At 43.1% G+C, this 22839-nt stretch overlaps 1 protein-coding gene across 4 annotated transcripts in view; it reads left to right on the top strand.

Moving 5' to 3' along the window:
* Positions 1-19002, top strand: part of Fbxo25 (F-box protein 25) — a 45287-nt gene extending 26285 nt beyond the window's left edge. For 2 of the 4 annotated variants that reach the window (XM_010620350.3, XM_010620351.3), the window contains exons 6-11: positions 3387-3480; positions 4898-5082; positions 8796-8978; positions 11748-11891; positions 15007-15033; positions 15512-19002. In XM_010620350.3, the coding sequence (XP_010618652.1) occupies positions 3387-3480; positions 4898-5082; positions 8796-8978; positions 11748-11891; positions 15007-15033; positions 15512-15601 (723 nt within the window). In that variant the 3' untranslated portion in view covers positions 15602-19002. The remainder of the gene's footprint in view (positions 1-3386; positions 3481-4897; positions 5083-8795; positions 8979-11747; positions 11892-15006; positions 15034-15511) is intronic. The other 2 variants (XM_010620352.3, XM_010620353.3) reach the window with 1 other exon arrangement.
* Positions 19003-22839: the final 3837 nt, after the last annotated feature.

The following is a 22839-nucleotide window of genomic DNA, read 5'->3' as shown; positions in this document are numbered from 1 at the left end:
GGATGGAAATTAGGACCACATTTCACTATGAAGGAAAAGCATAGGACCTCAGAGTAGCAGTCAGTGAAAGTAGGCTTCAGGACAAACACAGGGAGAGATGTCAGTAAAGCAGGAGATAATGGGACCTGGGTGCCAAGGAAACTGGGAGACAAGGATGGAAGACACGAGAACCAACAGCAAGGCTGGGTATCTGAGTGAGAGTCGGATGAGGTGACACATCCACACTCAGGTCTTCAGAGAGCAGCATGGTACTGGAATTGGACGGAAGGGCTACACTGCCCAGAACAGTCCTGAGCAGGCCATGTTCCTAAAGAGTTACTGGATTCTGAAGGAGAAGTGAGGACCTGCTCATCAGGGAAGCAAACCCAGAGTCTCCATGGGAGAAGGAATCAACCCTTAGGTTTCTCCACATGTTAGAGGCCTCCCTGGACCTTCCAGGGAGAAAAGGCAGCCTGTGAATTTTCTGTCCATATGGTCTTTATTTTGAGACTGCACTCAAACCGTGTTAAACACATAAGAATTCAGGGAATATTATTCTCATGAACATTAAAAAAACCTTATCACATTATTTATGGAGGACAATGAGGATTTGATATGTGGATACAATGTATAATGATCAAATAGAGTGGAGGGGTTGAAGGGAGGGCAGGGGAATGGGAAAAAAAAATCAAGATGGATTATGTAAAGGTGCAAATTTCCAATGACGAATGTCATTGTATTGTATATCTTAAATGTAACAGTGAAATTAATTAGTTTTTTAAAATGATTAGATCAGGGTAATTAGCCTGTCTATCCCTCAAATATTCATTATTTCCGGGCCAGGGATTTAGCTCAGTGGTTCCACTGCCTGCTTTGCAAGCTCAGGGTACTAAGTTCGATCCCTGGTACCAAACAAAAAATTCTTTTTCATCATTTATTTTCATTGAACCCATTTAAACTCCAGTCTTGTAGCTATTTTGAGATGTACAATACTTTAACTATAGTCACCCTGATTGTATTGTGTTGCGTTGTGTTATCTTCCTTCTGTGCCTCATTTGCTCAGAGTTTTATCACAAAGAGATGTTGAATTTCATTAGATGCTCTTGCTGTATCTGTTGAAATGATCTTACAGTTTTTGTGCTTCATTGTGTTCATGGGATATATGTTGTTTGTGATTGTATTTCTTGACCCATCCTTGTATTTCCTGATCTTGATTGGAGCAAGTAGTTTCTTGATGTGCTGTTGGTTTCAGTTTGCTAGTGTTTAATGAAGGGTTTTACATCAATATTCATTAGCCTAGTGTTTTGTTGTTATAGCCTAGTCTTGTTTTGGTATCAAGAGAATGCAGCCCTCATAGAATGTATTTGGGAGAATTCTTTCTCCTTTTGAGAAGAATCTGAAGAGCAATGATGTTACTTCTTAAAATGTTTGGTAGAATTCAGCAATGAAACCATTTAGTCCTAGCTTGTCTTTGACGGAAGACTATTTCTTTTTTATTTTTTCCTTTTTATTGAGTTTATTTGTACAATCTAGGTCTACAATACAGTTACATTCATTACTGGGATCCTGTACCTTCACATGACAGGTCTTGGTAAGACTATTTCTGATTGAATTTGTCTGTTCAGAGTTTCTGTTTCCTTAGGTTCAGTCTTGATAGCTATATGGGTCCAGGGATGTTTCCTTAGGTGGTTCAGTTGTTGGAAGACAGTTCATCTCTAATGACCTCATCTCTGTAGTCAAGTTTATATTGTCTCCTTTTTCAGCCCATTCCTTGGCAGTTATGAGCATTTTTGAGGAAATTAAATTCAGCCAATCAAGAGATGGCTGGGGAAGCAATGGAAATGGACACCAGTGCTGGCCAGTGCTTCAGCTGTCCACTAAGATGAGCACATATCGGGACCAGGGCACTACCTACATGTGAGGTCTTGGTAAGACTATTTCTGATTGAATTTGTCTGTTCAGTCTTTCTGTTTCCTTAGGTTCAGTCTTGATAGCTATATGGGTCCAGGGATGTTTCCTTAGGTGGTTCAGTTGTTGGAAGACAGTTCATCTCTAATGACCTCATCTCTGTAGTCAAGTTTATATTGTCTCCTTTTTCAGCCCATTCCTTGGCAGTTATGAGCATTTTTGAGGAAATTAAATTCAGCCAATCAAGAGATGGCTGGGGAAGCAATGGAAATGGACACCAGTGCTGGCCAGTGCTTCAGCTGTCCACTAAGATGAGCACATATCGGGACCAGGGCACTGAGACAAAATGGGAATATTGTGGCCCTTGGCCATGAGGTGGGGGCACAGCAGTACCACTGGGGAGGGAGACAGAAGAGGTGGCTGGAAGGTTCTCATTGTTGCCTGTGATTGCCAAGAGAATGAGGTTCACAAGAGTCAAGCTGTATTGGGGAAGAGAGACGGAAAGGGAATGAGAGGATGGCAGTTTACTGAGAAGGGAGCCGTAAACTGAAATGACTCACTGAGAGTCACTGTCTGAGGCTCAGAAGGGTGAAAGAGCCACACAGAGTTGTTAGAACAACAGAACCTTTAAGACGAAACAGTACAAACTGCTAGGTTTTAAAAGAATTGCAGAGAGAGAATGAGGACTTCTTTTTAAATTACAAAAACCAAGTCATACAATTGAGAACCTGTGTTGTATCGATAAATGTAAAAAATCTCCAAACTAGAGCAGCAGCAGAGCCCAACTCCACGTTGTGTGTGAGGAGTACCTAGAAAGGCAGAGATTCAGAGGTAGAAGTGAAGGGATGGGGGAGGCATGCTGGTCCGACACGTAAAAATGCCTTGAAATAGAAAGGAAAACACAGCTGCTTTGCGATGTCAGGAGGCAGTCAGCAGACAGTGGGCATAGCATGGTATGAGAGGCAGGGCAGAAGTCAGCGTGGGCACCCTCATTCCCCTCACAGAGATCCGTGTGCGTGGATTCTGTCACCATGTTGTACTGCTGGCCCCAAGGGCCCTGTGGGGCATTTGCACACCCTGGCCACCGGGTGGTTAAAAGGGTTGGGTTGGGGGTTGCTTTGCCATTTTCTCTTTGGTGTCCAGGTGGAAGGCACTTTGTACCCTTCGCGAGTTAGTCTGGTCATTCAGTGATGCTGGAATATGTGAATTTGTTTCATAGTTAACTAGTCATTTCATTGAGCCACCTCTCCAGGATTGGCAGGATGGGGCTGAGTGCTGCTGTGCACAGAGGCTGAGCACTACCTCTCAGGCTTGTAGCAGGGACCTGGAGTGGGGCTGGAAAGCTGGAGGAGCAGCTCCCACAGTGACTACGGCTTTGGTGCCTGTAGCTGGATGCAGGCTGCTGCAGAAACCTGTACTGCACCATGTCACCATAGTATGTCTCTCCACACAGAATGAACATCTACGTCGCTTAGTTTCTTTTTTCTCTTTCCTTTAAGCTACTGCAGCTAATTGCAAAATCCCAGTTAACTTCATTGAGTGGTGTGGCACAGAAGAATTACTTCAACGTTTTGGATAAAATTGTTCAAAAGGGTAAGATGATCACTGACAGTTTTAATAATCCAAATCTTAATTAGAAATTTGGTATAGGCCGGGGATTTAGCTCAGTGGTGTCCACACTTGCATTGCAGGCACAAGGTCCTGAGTTTGATTCCCAGTACCAAAAAAGAAAGAAGGAAAGAAAAAATTTGGTGCAAAGAAAGGAAATTTTTTATCTTTCCCTGGTATATAATGGAGCCAAAAATAATAATGCAAATACTGTGACTACATCAAACAGTCAAACAGGACAGCAGCTCATTCCTTTAGCTCCAAAAGCTCAGTGTGCTGCTCTTGTTTTAAAGTTGCTTTTCATACACGTGGATATACTATGAAAAATCATGAATTCCAGAACTCTATAAAGCCACCTTCTCTTTTTCATGGTTAATTAATCACTGTTTGTGTAACTCCCTGGTTCCATAATTGACAGGACTGTGGCTCGTTGATTTAGGCATCAAATAAACCAGTATTTTAAGGAAATGTAATGACTTTGCTTTGGTTTGTAGTAGCTATAAGGAAGGGAACTTTACATTTTACACCATTAGTTTATGTGCACTTTTGGAATTTGTAACTATATGTGCAAGCCTTTTTAAAAACTTTCTGTGAAAAATACAAAAGAAAGTAGATGCTAATGATTTTAAAGGCAGAGTTGTAGACCCAACTGAAAATTTACCATCAGATGAAATGTTAAGGTTTTCAAAAATGTTAGTATGCCTGTGATACCTAAAAAATGTTTCCACTTTGGGTTGTAGTGAAATTAAGTCCTAGTGGTTTTTTGTAGTAAATTTTAATATTTACCATTTTAAGTGTACAGTTCAGAATTGCACTGGGCAGCCATCGCCTCCGTCCACCTCCAGATCATCTTCATTGCCCCCAGCTGAAACTGTACCGTGGGGCAGTGATCCACCACTACTCCCACCCTCACACTGACACCCACCACTTGATTTTCTGTCTCTGTGATTTTGACTAATCTAGGTACTTCATGTAAGTGAAATTCTACTACGTTTGTATTTTGTGACTGGCTATTTCACTTGGCTCAGGCTGTCTTCAGGGTTCATCCATATGTAACATATATCAGAATTTCCTTCTTATTTATGTATTTTTAAATTTTTATTTATTTTTTGGGGTGGACAAAGTCTCACTTTGTAGTTCAGGCTGGCTTTGAACTCACTATGTAGCCCAGGCAGGCCTTGTACTTGTAATCCTGCTGTCTTGGCCTTCCAAGTGCTGGAACTACAACTGTGCTACACCACACTTGGCTTCCTCTCGTTTTAAAGCTGAGCAGTATTGCATTGTATGGATGGATCACACATTTTTTATTTGTTCATCTATAGTGGACACGTGGTTTGAGATGCTAGATTATTTTCAGAATGGTGTTTCACTGTGCCAACACACAGCTTTTTGTTCATTCTAGTTCTTGATGACCACCAGAATCCACGCCTGATCAAAGATCTTCTGCAAGACCTGAGCTCTACCCTTTGTATCCTTATCAGAGGGGTAGGGAAGTCGGTGCTAGTAGGGAACATCAATATTTGGATTTGCCGCTTGGAAACTGTTCTTGGCTGGCAGCAACAGCTACAGAATCTTCAGATGACTAAGGTAAAAATTTCGTTTTATAGGGCCGGGGATTTAACTCAGCGGCACCGTGCCTGCCTTGCAAGTACAAGGTCCTGAGTTCAATCCCTGGTACCACAAGAAAAATTCTTTCCACAAATGTATTTTTATTATTAATTGACACAATAATTTTATATATTTGTAGGGCCCAGTGTGACATTTTAGTACATATATGCAATTTGTAATCATCATGTTAGAGTAATTGGCATATATCTGTTCAGACATAATCATTTCTTTGTATTGGGAAAATTCAAATCCTCTCTACTGTTTGTTTTGAAGTATTCAATTAATTGTTGTCAACTGTAGTTACCCTACTCTGCTATAGACTTACAAATTATTCCTCCTATCCACCTGTATGCCCATATTATTAATCATCCTCTATCCATCCTTCAACCTTTCTAGAATCTGGGACCCATGATTCTATTTTTTCTTTTTTTCTTTTTTTTAATTTGGATGTTTACAATTTTTTAAAACTTTTATTCGTACATTTTAGGTATACAATATAATAACATTCATCTTTGGAGATTTGTACCTTCACATAATATATCTTGATTCTTATTTTTCCCCATATTCTGCACTCCCTTCAACCCCTCTGCCCTTCCCTATTTACAAAGTCTTTGTTTCCATTTTTTCACTTTCTCATGTTGATTCCATTCCCCACTTTTCTTTTCCTACTCCTCCCACTTCTCCTTCCCCTTTTCTATTCTTCTTTGAGCCCAGTTGTTTAGCTTCCACATATATGAAAGCATAGGATGTCTTTCCGTGTGCACTCTCACTTGCCATGTCTTCCAGTTCCATCCATGTGCTGTAAAGGACGGGATTCACTCTTTCTGTGACAGTATTCTATTCCATTGTATACAGTATCACACTTTCTTTACTGGTAGATTCATCCGCCAGTGCATATCTAGTTTGACTCTTTCAATCCTGGCTATTGTTAATAGTGCTGCAGTAAACCTGCAATTACAAATATATTTTCAGCATGCTGATTTCAGTTCCTTCAGATATATACCCAATAGAGGAATTGCTAGATGGCTATTGCTGAGGTTTTTTTGTTTTGTTGTTTGGTGTTTTAAGGCACTGCCATACTATTTTCCATATGGTTATACTAATTTACATTTCCCACTGTGTATGGCAGCTCCTTTTTCTCTGTATCTTCACCAGTGTTTGTTATTTTTTGTCTTTTGAATAATAGGTATTCCACCTGGGTTGAGATAGCTCATTGTATCCTCCTCCCCATTGATTACTGAGGTTTAGCCTTTTTTTTTTTTTTTCTTGGTATACTTATTGGTCTGTTTTCTTATTATTATTTGGATTATTTGGAGTTTCTTTGCTGAAATCCCAAAGAACTGAGTTCTTTATATTTTGGAAGTTCCTTGTCAGATGAATAGTTTGAAAATATTTTATCCCATTCTGTAGCCTTTGACTTCACAGAAGTGACTGTTGATTGTTTCTTTTGTTCTGAGGAATCTTTGTAGATTGATATAAACTGATTGTTTTATTGCCTGTGCTTTTGAGGTCATATCCAGAAAACCTTATCTTGTACCATTATCTTGAAGTGTTCCCTATCTTTCTCTCTCTTTTTTTTTTTTTAGACAGGGTCTCACTGTGTAGTCCAAGCTGGCCTTGAACTTGCTGTGTAGCTGAGGGTGGCTTCGAACCTTTGGCAAGCCTCCTGCCTCAGCTGAGTACTGGGATTATAGGCATGCACCACCACTCCTGGCTCCTCTGTCTTCTTATAGTAGCTTCATATTTCAGGTCCTACACGTAGGTCTTAACCATTTTGAGTTGACCTTTGTATATGATGAGAGATAGGGATCTAATTTTAGTATTATGCATATGACTATCCAGTTTTCCTAGCACCACTATTAAAGAGTCTTTCCTTTATCTAATGTATGTTTTTGCTGCTTTTGTCAAGGGTTGGTTGTAAATATGTGGATTTCTTTCTGGGTTGTCTGTTCTCTTCCATTGGTGTATGTGTGCCTGTTTATATGCCATTAGCATCCTATTTAGTTACTCTCACCCTCCACTGTGTGTCAGGTATTTGTGACACCTCTGGCTTTGTACTCCTGTTCAGGATCACTATGGCTACCCAGGACTCTTGTGATTCCATACACATTTCAGGAGGGTTTTTTCTGCAAAGAATGTCATTGGCATTTTGGGAGGAACTGCATTAAGTCTGTAGATTGTTTTGGATGGACATTTTAACAATAATGATTCTTCCAATCCATGAATATGGGAATTCTTTCTTTTTCTTCTTTTGTGCCTTCTTCAGTTTTTTCATCTGTTTTATAATTTTCATTATAGAAAACATTTAGTTCCTTTGTTAAATTTGTTTTTTGGGGGGTTGGTTTTTTTTGATATCGGGTATCGAAGTCAGGAACTTGCACTTGTGAGGCAGACAGCGGAACCAATGAGCTAAATTCCTGCCACCCACTCTTTGTTAAATTTGTTTCTATGTATTTTATACTTTTCTTTTTTTCTTTTTTCTTTTTTTTTTTTTTTTTTTTTTTTTTTTTGGTACTGAGGATCAAACTCGGGACCTTGAGCTTGCGAGGCAGGTGGCAGGACAACTGAGCTAAATCCCTGGCCCTATAATCTACTTATACAAACTATTGTGAATAGGAGTGCTTTGGTGTATGAATTTAATGACCTAAAACTCAAAACTATCACCTAGCAAGCAAGAAGAGAAAAAAAAAAATACTCGGAAGAAGCAACTAAATAAAGGGAGAGTTACTGGCAATACATTTATTTTAATTTACTGAATGTTATTTTACCCTCAAACACTTATTTAAAGGTAAATTAGTTTACCACGTTATTATCCACAGGATGAACAGTCATCATTCCCACTGTCTTTCCAGTAACAACTATAGCTATTAAGGGGTCTTTTGCTCTTATTTAAAATAATTTAATTAATACTTGTGAAAGGATAAAGAAAGGTTTCAAAAGCTTCACATATCTGTAAGAGATAATGCCTTTTGTCATATAAAAGAAGAGTATAATAGGCTGGGAATTTAGCTCAGTGGTGCCGCCTGCCTCGCAAGCACAAGGTCCCAAGTTCAATCCCTGGTACCGAAAAAAAGAAAAAGAGTGTAATAGTTTTTAGAAACCATGAACAAGGTAAAAAGTAGGTACAGATTGTATCAATTTTATGTGATGCTGGTACCAAGAAAAATGTTAACATCACTGGCCAAAACCTTGTCTCACTTCCTCTTATAATAAGAGGAAAAAGAATAAGCTGCAGGTACATCCTCGTAGTATGAGTCACAGCATGGCTTAGTGTACACCTGATTCTCCAAACTGTTATCCTTCTCGTGGGGTCATGATTTCCTTTCTCTCCTCCCCCAACAATCTATATGAAAGGAATCCATTGCAGAGCCCCTGAAATACCTTAAATTTTGGTCATTTATTTGCCATCTGAATATGTGACTTATAAAGAATAATGATTCCCTGATTTACTGACATGGAAAATGCCCTCCTTCCGTATGGACACAGAAACAACCAGGATTCAGGGCCTTCCTTCCCCTTGAATATGCGAGATGCCCAGTATGCTGGGTAGGTGCTTGGCACAACACAGTGAAGGGGCAAGGCCAGGGTAGTGGGCAGAGTCTCTGTATCTCCATGTTGCAAAGCATTTATTCCAGTTCAGCCATTCTGTTTCTGTGTGAACAAAGTGAACAAAGCTACCCTCTTTCCTTCAGCACGTGAACAGTGGCCTCACCCTCAGTGACCTGCCCCTGCATATGCTGAACAACATCCTGTACCGCTTCTCAGATGGGTGGGACATAGTCACTCTGGGCCAGGTGACACCCACCTTATATGTGCTCAGTGAGGACAGGCAGCTGTGGAAGAAGCTGTGTCAGTACCACTTTGCCGAGCAGCAGGTAAGTGTGTTAGGCCAGTTGGGTCCACTGTGCGATCAGAAGGCATGGAGATTGCTATGGTCTCTCTTCTATCAGTAATGAGGTTTATTTTTCATATTCAAAGAGAATATGATTCGGAAAATACCGCAGAACCAAACAGTGCAGCTTGAGCCATGTTCTCTGTCCCACCTGTTGGTGACAAGGTCCCCAGATTCCCCTGCATCTGCCTGTCACCAGGTTTTATGTCCTGTAGAAGTTCTGCAGCTCCAGGAGCCTTGATTCCATTCCCTCCCTCTTGAATCCTTGGGAGTTTATGGACCTGCTGAAGTGCAGCCAGTGGACTCCGCTGTTCTTCGTCTACAGGGAAGCCCTACTCTGGCTCTGCTGACCCTTGCCCAGCACACATGCAGAGTGCCAGATATGGGTCTGTGTGAGGTGGAGCAAGGGCCATGGGGACACAGGATGAAACTGTGCACTCTCATAGGGCAGGACAGCTCTCAGCAAAGCAGGCCTGAGCTAGAGAGGCACTGGGCAGTGGCTGAGCCTCTGGGGATCCTTGTCCCGTGCTCTCAGTAAAGCCAGAATGGCATGTAGAACGTACCACAGCTTTCAAAGACCTCTGTTCTTGCGTAAACAGATTGGCATGGTGCAGTGGACCCTTTACAGGATGTCTTAGAAAGAGAGAGTGGTGGGCAGGGAAGACCTCAGTGGGTTAGGGCAGAGGATGCAGAAGGGACCTGGCAGAATCCTAGGAAGACACCTGGTAGGAACCAGAGCAGGTGCAGGAGTGACCGCAGAGGACAGGGCTCAGGAACGTCTAGGAGGGCCTGCTGGGGAAAAGAAACTGTCTTCATGTCTGAACAGGAAGGTTGAATTCTAAGTCAGCATTGGAAATGAGGGAGCAGCTAGTTGAGGGAGGTACGCCTGGGGTGGGCCTATGTGTCATACAGTCACTCTGAGACCTCCCGCCCCTGAACACAGACGCTTGCAGGGAGAGGAGCGAGAGCACCAGCTGTGCCAGACTAGCATTTAGACCTCCAGGCCTCAAACTATGGTGAAGTCCTTGTAATTCCTTGAAGGACATTTTAATGGAGTTGTCTGTTCTACACTAGTACTTCAGGTCCCATAAAAAGTCAGGTTATTTTGCAGTTAACACCTAAGGCTCATCTTGTTTGTACTATACTTTTTCTTGACTAACTATGAAAATACAGCATCCAAAAGATAAATATCTATTCTTCAGAGGCTGCTGAGTAACAGTAGATCCCTGAAAAAAGACAAGCATGTTAGAAGCTCACTCCTTGAAAATAACAAAGTTGGGAAGCATTCTTGTGAAAACCAAATGGTGGGAAGAAGGAGCTCAGCACCATCATCCTGAGTGGTGCTGGAAGGGCCCACTGACCAGGCAGGCTCAACTCAAGCACCTAGGTAGGTGTAGGGCTTGAGTGCAGAAAGCTTACCAGGTGGCTTTCTAAGAGGAGGGCATCAGGAGGGTGGACACAGAATCAGCACAAAGGGAATGAGAATGCAGAGCTGCTTTTGTCAGCAGTGCCTGGAAGACATAGAGATTGAGAGAGCCCGACATGTAATGCTTCCCTTTACTTTTCAGGCTCTTCCTCAGATTTTATTAGGAACAGGATTTCCTCATGGACTCCATTCTACTGTCCAAGTCTTCGAAAGCCATGACTCCCTTTCCTACCAGGTTGAGGGTGTTCTACAAGTGATGGTTCTCGATTTTGTAAAGCAAAACGTGCTCATGGCAGCAGTAGTTTTAGATGAACCACAAACGGCTGAGTGATGATGGCCTAGCAGCCGTCACACCGCTGATGTAGGCCTTCACGATACTTGACAGCGGTCACTGTAGCTGCTTTCAGGATGTTGCCATCACCCTGAGAAGGAACCTCCTTCTGTGGCTGTGGCCCCACCTCCCCCAGCTGAGGGCCACCCACATCTGCTTTCTCTCTGGAGATGTCCATTTGGTGTTTTGGCTTAAGTGGAATATACACTATTTGTCCTCTCACAACTGGCTCCTTTCCCTTATCAGTGTCCTCTAGGCTCCACATGATGTTATGAACTGGATCTTCATCCCTTTCGAGGCTATAATATCCTGGTCTGGACACACCACATCTTGTGTACCCTTTCTTCGGCTGGTGGGCATCTGGCTTGCCTCCACTTGTGGCTTTCAGGAATACTACTACCGTGTGTATTTCTCTGCAAGCCCGTGTGGGACGTGTTCCCAGGAGTGGAGTTGCTGGTCAGACCATGGCCCATTTACCTTTGGGGAACTGCCAGACTACTTTCCACCCTGCGGCTCTGCTCAAACTGCCCAGCCCCCAAACCCCCAGCACTGTGTCTGACTTTCTGTTCACAGCTGTCCTCATGGGTAAAGTGGTGTTGTGTTCCCCTTCCTTAATAGTGGGGGGTGGGGACCTCTGCCCAAGACCACTGGCCACATCCGTGTCTTCCTGGGGACATCTTTTCAATCCCATAGCCCATTTCATAGTGGGTTGTGTTATTTGTAAGTCTCTTACCATATACGTGACCAAGCTGCCTACTTTAACTCTATATGTCATGGCATCATTCCTGAGCCAAGTCTTCAGATCTGTCTCACAGCTATTTGGTATCATACAAGTACACTGTGATTTATTTAACTTGTCCTTTATTGACTTAATCCAAATAAGCTTCATTTAGAATAGTTTAATGTTTTATGTACTATACTGCCTTTTAAAAACAGTTTTGCACCTAATGTTATATTTTGAAAATCAGGTTCTGAACAGAACTTTGTTTCTTTAGTTTTGTAGACATTTGATCCTTTCAGAAAATGGTCATATTGAATGGAAGCTGATGTACTTTGCACTTCAGAAATATTATCCAACTAAAGAACAGTATGGAGATACCTTACATTTTTGTCGTCACTGCAGCATTCTTTTTTGGAAGGTAATAATTTAAAATGTACTCTTGAAATTTGAAAGTTGGAGTTGGGTGAAAGAAACCATTCACTTGTATTTTAAGTGGAAAGGTAAGAAAACGTAGAAATATTGTGATGAAAAAGCTAATGAGATATATTTCCCCATATTTTGGAGGTGGGAATTGTGTCTATAACGTGTGCACCTTGTGTCTTGAGTCAGCAGTACTGAAAGCAGAAATGCAAGAGGCATTTCTCCCCACAGGGACACCATCTCCCTTTCACGGACATTAGCATGTAGCAGGCACTAATGTCCGTGGGAGCAAGGAGGCCTGACAGCCCATCCGCATCTGGCCTGTTGTGTCCTGTCTTGAAGACAAGCCCACTGTCTAAAGAGGCGAGGATATGCCTCAGTTCCCAAAGCAAGTACTTAGTGCAAGGGGGCCATTGAGATATACAGGCTTCAAAATAAACCTGTGCTGTTCTCATTTAGTTGATCAAAACCTAAGACTAGAAACATCAACTCCAGCAGTTTGCATATCCATAGAGTAAACAGGGAATCCTTCACCCGCTGGCTTTTCGCTGTGTTTTAAATCCCGCTACTCTCATTTTGCCTCTGGTGACAACATGCTTTCCATGGTCAGAAGTGGGCCCTGTGGACTGCTGCTTTGGTACACTGTATTTCTTTAATGGGTCAACATTGTCATTGGAATGCATTTACATGGTTTGCCTGGTGTTTGAATATGTTTAGTGGGAGATTTTACTGGGGAAAACCTTTAAAATGATGGTACCTGGGGTGAGCAACCAGCCCTGACCCCACTACCCAGGCTGTCCTGAGGAGGCACCGCTCCCAGCTGAACCCAGATAGACAAGAAATGGGGCTTCTGAGTTTAGGGAGGTGGGTTTTTTGCTGGTAGACACCATCACCTGCTTTGATTGTTTCCTTTGCTTTACATTTTTCTAAATGAAGTCAGGGCACAAAGTGAGCTCTAGATATTGGAAAAGAGGCAACTGCTTTTAATTTTTTTCATTTTGAACTTTTTATGATAGAATAGCCTTATTATAATTATTATGATCCACAGCTGAGCCGAGAACCTAAAGATGTTGAGTTTTTCTTGTATTTTAATAGGGTTGGTTCTCTTTACTCTATCACATGTAAGCAGCATTATGAACAGTTGCTGATGCCTCCAGCAAAAATAACTGATGAGCTTTGCTATTTCTGAGTTTCTGTTTTATATCTTGGTGTGACTCCCTCTGCCAGAATGAAAAATGGCAGGATACTATCTCTCAAAGGCAGGGACCATCCTGGACCCAGAGTCTTCCTCAGCCTTGGGTGACATCAGGCATGAGGATTATCTTCCTCTGTGCCCTCACCTGCATTGGCACCTGACTTGGCCTGGTCCATCCAGAACCAATACACTGTCTTCTCTGTTCTGTCTCCTGTAGATGACACCTGTCACTTTTACTTTCTCCTGAGTGGACTGTTTTATACTATGAAAATATTAAAGTCATGATGCTTCTGTGGGGGGAAGACACATCCACTGGACAGAAGGCTCTCGGTTTTATATGATTGTATTTTTCCCAAATCAGTGCCTGAGTGTATTCAGGCTCTCCTGTTGGCTAATAGACACACATAGTTTCTTTGTAGTGTGTGTGCTGTTAGGCAATACAAGAACATGTTGCTTGTTTGCTGAAATATGTAAGGTTTTTTTAGTATTATTATTAAACTGAGAGATGAGTTATAGCTCTCCAGAAGAATTAGCCTATAAATTCCCATCTTGCTGCACATAATCATGCTGTGGAAACTCATAATGAATCCTTCCTAGCAGAGAGGCCTAGTCTTCCAGTCTAGACAGGAGTGATGACATGCTCTGCTAGTGTGGTCCAGGAACCCCTCAGCTCAGCTTCTCCCACCAGACATCCTTCCAGAGGACCAGTGATGGTCATATTTCTGCCTCTGAACCACACTTGAAGTGTAAAAAGGGAATGCCTTGCCTGCCTTAGCTGCCCAAGCCATCAGCACCCCCTCCTGCCCAGCACAGACAGCTCTAGATATCTCAGGTATGGCCATGTGTAGGCCCCCACCCACCCCACTCTGGAACAGACGTGTGCCTGCCCAGGAAATGGGTGTTGCTGTTTCTCATTTCTTCAGCATGTGAACTGAGGAACATAAGTCAACTCAGACTTATTAAGAAGGATGGGCAACTAACCCTTAGTGGTCTCAGCCAGGATTGAGAGCCAGCTCCACATGGTGGACATGAGGCCTGACCCATGCCCTTTCCTGCTCCCTGCAGAGGCCCCTCATGTGGCTCTAAGTGGGATTTCTATCTGTTCTGAGTCCACTGTTTTGAAGAGTGAGTGGTGCTTAGGACTTTTCTCCTTGCCTTTAAGACCCACCTCAGTGGCCACCTCCGGGTCACTGGGTGGTGAGAAGGGAGGGCAGAGTTACATGTGAGTGTTTCTACACCTGCCCCTCCCCTTTCCCCCAAATACACGGAACCCCAGCCAGCCCTGTATTCTTGCAAGGCTCAGGAAGCCAGGACGGGAATTCAGCATTTCTGTGTCACCTTCTTTTCTCGTCATATGATTTGCCATAAAGTAAGGGCTGAACACCAGCAAAGTTGTGGCCAGAACCCCAGACCCCACCCAGTTAGTCCCTGGTCTCTGGTGAGCCATCTCCACATAAGCAGAAGTAGGAGAGGAAACCCTTGCCGTTCTCCCTGAGAAGCAGTGTCAGGGACAAGCAGAGCCTTGACCACAGGGCACTGGGGCATTCGCTGAACAACTGCTGCACTGTTTTCAGTGTGAAGTCGATGTGGAAAAACGAGCACTTCCTCCTGTTCTGTCCATGAACATTTCTGAAGATTTTTCAGCACTGTGTCCCCATGATTTGTCCATTTGAGAGACTAGAAGGAAAGGTGGCCACTGAGGTTTTTCTCTTTGTCCCAAAACAGGGTGTCTTGATGGTGCCTTGTCTTATTTTGCATATTTTTTATTGTCCAAATTTAATTACCTGACGTTTTTAGTTACTTTCATAAAGAATATGCATCAAACCTAAATGCTATTTCCTACTCTTTCTAACCTGATTTCTCCTTTCCTCCCTTTGCTGTACTTACTGCTTGCTGGTTCTTTTCTGCACCATCTCAGGACTACCACCTCGCATGGTTATTCAAGGTACTTCAGTGTCCCTGTGCACACAGCTGTATTGCATGCCTTTTTCCCTGCCTGGAGACTCAACCATGACTGTAGACCCGTCTGTCCCGAAAGCTCACTCAAAGGACATACCCAGCTCAGCATAGCCCCCTAGGCCTACATGGCCTCTGGGGACGGTGACAGATTCAGTTTTTTTGTTTTTCTGGTTCTTCAGCTCTGAGTAATGCCAGACCCCTCACCCCTGCTGTGGGCAGTGGTCCTGGTTCTGATCGGCCCTGTGTGGCAGGAGCTCAGGTGAGCAGAGGCCATTGGGGCCAGAGGGACAGCAGTCTCCTCCACCTGAGTAGGAATCCCCAGCTTCACTGAGACAGTGCTGGGGCCACTGTGTTGTAATGATTCTTCTGGCTGGACTCCCTTGACCAAACGCTGTGACTTCTTTCTGGAAATGGCTGGCAGGGATAGTGACCATGTCTCCTGACCTGTGTTCTCCTCCCTGCAGGACTCCGGACACCCTTGTACTGCAGCTGACCCAGACAGCTGCTTCACTCCCGTGTCTCCACAACACTTCATTGATCTTTTCAAGTTTTAAGGACAGTCCTCACCCCTGCTGCACATTGTGCTTTCTGTGTGGTAGCTGGTAATAGATGTTTCCTGGGACCAAAAGCTACAGTGGAGTCTGTGAGGCCCTCACTTCCTGACAGAACGTGAGAAACTGCCCCTCATCTGCCCTGTAGGAGGAAGGCGCTGTTGTACATTTCCATCTCTGAAGGAGTCAGGAAACCCAAGCAAATCATTTCTGTTTCTTTCTTTAAATCTTATCTTCTAAGCACATTAAAATTTGTAATTTTATATATTTGCAAATACAGATAAGAGATTTTGGATTTTCAGCCCTACATTCTGTGTTGGAACTGACGCAGCCAACCAAGAATATGCTTCATAGTTGTCAAATTACAGTTTTCCATCTTATAGTAATGGGGGTACAAAATAGAACAAGTGATCCTTGTAAATACATTGGGCAGAATATTTATTTTTCTCAAAATGTGATTTCACAACTGCAGTGGCTATACCCATATGAGTCCTCCTCGGGAGCAAGGTGCACCTCAGGAAGAACTGGGTGTTTTCACCTTGGTGTTAACTCCCTGGGCTGTGAACTGTGACAACTGTCTGTAGCTGACAACTGTTGGTCTCTGCTGCTGGGCACCCCTACGGCCAAGACCAACTCCCAGATGGAGCCTCTGCTGAGGAGGGGCGGGACAGCCCAGTGAGGCCCGCCCCAGACTTGGGTACAGGCTGCTTCCAGAGGCAAGTAACAAACCACGTCTGTCTGTTGATTCTGCTTAGCATGTCTCGCATCTCACTGAGAAAATTGGTATTGGTTTTGATATCATTTAAGCCTTCAAAAGATTGTCTTAATTTTTAAATAATGCATGTCCACTTTAGAAAGTCTTGAAAATAAAGGTATACCAAAAAATTAAAATCACCCATAATTTCACCATGCAAAGATAACTTGTGCTTGCTAAAAATGAGAAATTGCCCCTCAGCATTTGTACTGTAAATATTTTTCACGGAATACTTCATCTTGGAATGGATTAGGTTGCCTAACATATTGTTTTAAAACCTTCTAAACATATTAGAATTTTTAAGTTTGCCAGTTTGTAAATGTAAATCAAAAAAGACCCTGGATTTTCATCCCCAGCTTTCGTACTAACAGACACCAGTGCCTAAGAATTACAACTTCCCTCGTGTGCAGCACAGACGCCCAGGCTTCTGTGTGAATCCTGGAGTAAGTTCCTCAGAAACCATAAACATCCTGTCTGCTGATTTACAACCAGGATTGTCTTCCTGCAGCTTACATGTGACTTGGAAACAGTTTTCATAGGCTGCAGCTCACAGGATGGTGGATCCACATCTGACGTGTTGTGAATATTGGTGACTGAGAGGCACCATTGCACACCCGTTCTGTGGCACCACAGTGATAGCTCACATCTATTATGGCTTCCAGTGTGCATTTCTAGATTGTCAGCCTTTCTGAAAGGAAGAATATTGTGTGTCCATTTTCTGCAGCGTGAATACACGTTTCATGGTATTCTTCATCTTTGAGTGGGTTGGATTTCCTAAAACTTTTCTTCTAAACATATTCAAATTTGTAAGTCTGCCTGTTTGTAAATGTGGATCAAAAAATATTCTGGATTTCATCCCCTCCTTTATACTGAACATGTATACAGCATGTTGGTGCTTTTTCAATAACTGAAGGCTTATTTTTCTTAGGAGGTGGGGCATTTCCTCTGCACACGTATATATTGCAAGGTAGGACGTTTCATATGTGTATTTGTTGGCTACTTGTGTTTTCTGTGTGCTCTTTGCCCGTCTTCTGGTATGTTGTCTCCTTCATATTCATTGCTTCTTAAAAGGATATTAACCTCTTCAAGTTACAGTTCTTTTCACCATTGGGTCATGACCTCGTAACTGTTATGATGCTATTTGTGCTGTGGAATCACACATATCCACATTTAAATTGTATAAATTGAACAATTCCTCTCATAAAAATAACCACACTAAACCCCTTAGCCATTAGGGAAAACACTTTTAGCTGTTAGGGAAACATAAATCAAAACTACATTAAGATTCCATCTCATGGCTGTCATCAAGAATACAATCAAGAACAATAAATGCTGGCAAGGATGCAGAGAGAAAGGCACACTTCTGTGCGGCTGGTGGGAATATAAATTAGTACAGCTACTATGGAAATCAGTAGGGAGGCACTTCAGAAAACTAAAAATAGAGCTGCCAAGTGACCCAGCTATACCCTCGTTGGAATATAACTGAAGGAATTAAAATCAGCATGCTATGAGGATACCTGCATATCCATATTTAGTGCAGCACAACTCACAACAGCAAAGACATGTGCCTGCCTAGGTGCCCATTAATGGATGAATGCGTCAAGGAAATATGGTGTGTGTATATATATATATATACACACACACACACACACACACACACACACAATGGAATACTGTTCATCTGTGAAGAATGAAACTGTCTTTTGCAGGAAAATGAAAGGGGAGATTGTCCTGTTAAAATAAGCCAGACTCGGACAAGTACTACATTTTTCTTAATATGTGGAATCAAAAAAGCCATACTGAGTGTGTAGGGAGGACCCAGCCACTCCTCTCTGTGCGCACAGGGTTGGGGGAGTGACCCCTACCTGCAGTGTGCACTGGTACAGCCCCACAGGAGAGCAGAGGACACAGCAGGCACCACTCGCCCATGTCACTGGCAGGAGGCTGAAGAGTCAGAGGGCAGAGACAAGGAAGGCAGAGATAAGGAAGGCAGTGCTGAGGTGATGGTTGCCTACAGATGCATTTGAAGGGTACTTGAGAACACAGGTTCTGTTAGAGGGCCTCAAAAAGGAGGTTCCACCCCCACTGGATAGACTCACCCATGACTTGTATGTGCAGTGAAGTGAGCATTCAGGACCCCAAGAGCCCATGGCCAGAAGGGTCTACTTACAGCTGATGTCTGTGTCGACACCCAGTTGCAACTTCCCTTTGCCAATTTTAAGATTCAGAAAGATTCATTTCACACCTAATTATGAATACATGTGAGACAGAAAGGGCCAAGTGTCTGGCTCTCTACAGCAGGCAGGGTGAGCCTAACAGCATGCTGTCTGCCTTCTGTGTGTACTCAAGACTGTTCAGGTCTTACACATAAACTGGTCTGCTTCACAACCATGTTTAACAGCCTGACTGCATAATTTTTGCCTAAAATGCTTTTAGAATCAAACTTACATAAGCTTAAGGTATTTTAATCTTGTATCCTGTAATCTTGCTAAATATTTCTGTACAATCCTTAGGATTTGCTATACACAAAATCATGTCATCTGCAAACAGACATGATTTTATTTACTGCTGTCCAACTGGATACCTTGTTTTTCTCTTTGATTTGTGGTTGTTTTTGGTCTTTTGAGACCAGGTCTCCCTATGTAGTTTGGACTGGCCTTGAACTTGGTATATAGCCCAGGCTAGCTTCAAACTCCAGGAAATCCTCCTGCCTCAGCCTCCCAAGTGCTGGAATTATAGATGTGTGCCACCGCACCTGGCTCTTTCTCTTGCCTAACTGCTGACTAGATTCTTCGACACCATGCTGAGTAGACATAGCAAGAACTGTCTCCTTGTCTTCCTGATCTTAAAAAGTTCTCAGGTATGATATCTCAAGTATGATATCAGTGTGGGTTTTCATAAATATGAAAAAAAAATGGAAAAGTCTTTGTAAATAGGGAAGGATAAAGGGGGTGAAGGGATGGCAGGGGTATGGGTAAAAAATAAGAATCAAGGCATCATGTAAAGGTACAAGATCCCAATGATAAATGTAACTATTGTTTTCTTGAAATGTACCAATAAACTTAACAGGAAAAAAAAGTACTGTACATCGAGCTCAGGAAGTTTCCTCCAGTTCCTAGTTTGTTTTAATCATGAAGGCTGATGGATTTTTGGCAAATGCTTTTTCTGCCTTTGCTGAGAAGGCTTTTGGCCTTTCAGGTGTGGTACTACTGTGTTGATCTATTGTTGTTGTGCTGCACCAGCCACGTGTTCGTGGACTTGAGTCCTACTTGCCATGTTGGTCTATTATATCATTCTCTTGTGATATCTTTGGTTTTGATGTCTGGGCAAAAACAGCCTTACAGAATAAACTGGGAAGGTGTTCCCTCCTGCTTACTTGTTTCAGTACTGGGATTGACCCAGTACTTTTATACTGAGTCACTTACCTAGCCCTTTTTATTTTTTATTTTGAGATAGTCTTGTTAACTTGCTAAATTGCCCAGGCTGAGCTTGAACTTGGGATCCTCCTGCCTCAGCCTCAAATTACAGACGTGTGCTACCACACCTGGCTTTTTTTTTCTTCTTCTTTTTCTTGATGGCAGGAGTTTTTGAAGTCTTCTTGTTCATTCTTCTTTAACATTTGTAGAAATCACCAAGCATTGACACCTCACTTCCTGTGTGTTTATTTGCTTTTCCCCTCGTGGGAAGTTCCTCCATATGATTGCCTTTAATAGGATGAGGCTGTTTTTCCTAGAGATACCTGGATTAAACTTTATCCTTTTTTTTGTAAAGGCCTAACAGCAGGTAAGTGGGTGGTGAACTCAGTTACCTCCAAGAAGGGTGTGACCTGAGCAGATCACACAGGTTGTTGTCACCACGGGTGACACATGCCTGACTCCACTTGCTGCCCCCAGACTTCCTACCCAATCTGGTATCCACATGAAGGCCACGAGGTTTGCATGGGTGTGAAGAAAGTGTGAGGAGGCTCAGCCTAACACCAGATTGGCCAGCACTGCATCCCTGTGTTCACAGGGCCTTCAGCGGACCTCTGTGCCTACTGCTGAGGGAGACACTAGTGTCGCCTTACACAGTGTGGGGGTCACAGGGACTTCCTGACCTCTTTGCTCACTTCTGAGGAGGACGCTGGGGTCCCCTCATATAGGGCTTTCCTACCCTTCAGACCTGTCTCTGTCTCCTTTGCACCTTGTAAGCTCCAGTGCTCAGTACGTGTCTACTTGTTATATCTTCTTGGTGTTTTGAGTGTTTTTAATTTAAGCAACATAACAAAATTACAGTTGTCTGGGATTTACTTCAGCATAATTCAAACAAGACAGATGAGGAGCTGACGAGTTGAAAGTATAGGTATGTACTGGGATCCACACACTTGTTCTGCAGAAGGGTAGACAAGTGTTTGCAATTCAGTCTCCTCATGGAAACGCACAGTGCAGCCACAGGCCATCTCCACCTGTGGACATGAGCCACTCAGCTGCATTCCCAGCTAACTGGATGCTGAAATCTGAACTTCACGTTCTTTTGTAGTCCCTCACCATTTGAAAAATGTAAAACTGTCCTGAGCTTTGCAAAAACAGGTCACAGGCCAAGCCTGGCCCGGAGGTTGCAGTCTACCAGCTCTGCCTTGTCCTCATCTCTTTGGAACGTGTTTGACATTTTCCATTTAAAATCTTGCATGATTTTAATAGGACTTTTGTACTTGTTAGTATGCTCTTTGTAAAAAGTTTTTTTTAAGGCCAAAACCAAAAAATGTAAGAATATTACTCATAATTCCACATCAGGATAATTACTCATAATTTATAACAGCTTTCAAGTGTTTTATATTGCTTTTAAAGATTCATAACATATTCCCAAGTAACAGTATGCAGTAGGATATACCCTCCTCCTCCTCCTGCACCGACCCAGAGCTTTGGAGGGCACTGTGTGGGTCTCCCAAGGGGAGCACCTGTGGGACCACACATGTTCGTGTGCATCTGCAGGGGGCCTTTGAAGATTGTTTACTGAACAAAACTTGTTACCTAACTTCTAGCACCTGTTCTATAAGTTTCCAGGGATTCATTAAAAATCCTTAATCTCTAAAAGTGAAAGAAAAGAGTCATTTCTCAAAAAGATGAAAATAAACCAAATAGTATTTCATATCACATCCACCTCATCAGATTGTTTTCTTGAAAATACCACTAAATGATCTAAACTTTGTTTTCTTGAAAATACCACTAAATGATCTAAACTTTGTAATCTCTTAAATCATAAAAGTATTTCCCTAGAAGTCCCAGCATTAATTTTGTCTTACTATGAAGGTTGTTCAATAGAAGTAATTACATAGGCACCAGTATCATCACTCGTTTTGAAAGCAAAAATTCTACCCAACCTTTATCACTAAGTGAATATCTTATCTGCACCTCTGAAAATTCATGCGGAGACACTAATTTCTGAAAATACCCATCCCTCCAAATAGCCTCACAGAAAGGACAGTCGTGTGGGGAGAGCCATCCCTCACCCCATGGGGTTTCAGCGACAGCAGCAGGCCACAGTGACCCCAGGCACAGACAGTGTAGCTCACAACTCGGGTGCAGTGGGCAGCAGAAAGGGCCAAGACAAAGTCAGATTCCTAGCGTCACCCCAGAAACCCACAGTCAGAAGGCTCCGTCTACCCCGGCATACCAGCCCCTCACCCTGCTTTCCCACTGAATGTATCTCAGATGTCCAGAGCCCCTGTGCTATACTGACCCCAGCCCCTGCCTACGTGCCACGGTGGCCATCTCCCCTCCCTTCCCCTTTCAGGGCCTCTTACCTCCACCTAAGAACAAATGCTGTGGAAAGCGGCCAGGGGCTCACTGCCCACAACATATCGTTCTCATCAGTAAACTCAAAGCACATGAGGAGACGCTAGCTTTTTTAAATTTTTTTTTAAGTAAAGCCAGTCCAGCTTGGCTTGGAACTCGGTCAGGCTGCATAGCCATGCTCATTGCTACCCTGTGCAGCTCTCGAGAGCTGCTCTCACCTACTTTTCCTTGCCCAGGAATCAGAAAGGAATGTGCTCATCAGGTCCCTACAAGCAGTGGCGGTGAACTATGGCACGTGTCCCACAGACAGCTATTTGTTATCATTGTAAGTTCTGAAAGGTTCACCATCACTGGCCTAGAGCATGGAATGGACCCTCAATGCATCAGCTCTCCAGGTACTCGGTTCTCAAAGTGGTAATGATGTTTCTCATTCTTGCTGGGGTTCATCACAAAACTCTTAAAGGCTGGAGGGCAATGAATGATCTCACTGGAACAACCCAGTGGTTGTGCAGCCGGCATCAGCCCAGGGAGATAGAAGAGCATCAGGCTTGGCTGGAGCAGTGAGCTGACCACAAGTCGCACAGAAGACCCCCACACCATGCAGCCTGTGTGCAACAGGGTACCCAGACCCAAGCACTGCTCAGGCTAAGATTTAACTCCAATTTAACCCCGTTGTTTTTTCCTAACTTTTTTTTTTTTTTTTTTTTTGTTTT

This window comes from Fukomys damarensis, unplaced genomic scaffold (genome assembly GCF_012274545.1).
Source record: "Fukomys damarensis isolate Sample0158 unplaced genomic scaffold, DMR_v1.0_HiC HiC_scaffold_18, whole genome shotgun sequence".
Classification (NCBI taxonomy): Eukaryota; Metazoa; Chordata; class Mammalia; order Rodentia; family Bathyergidae; genus Fukomys; species Fukomys damarensis.
Note: the sequence above shows the minus strand (reverse complement) of the source record. Positions and strands in the feature narration are given on the sequence as shown.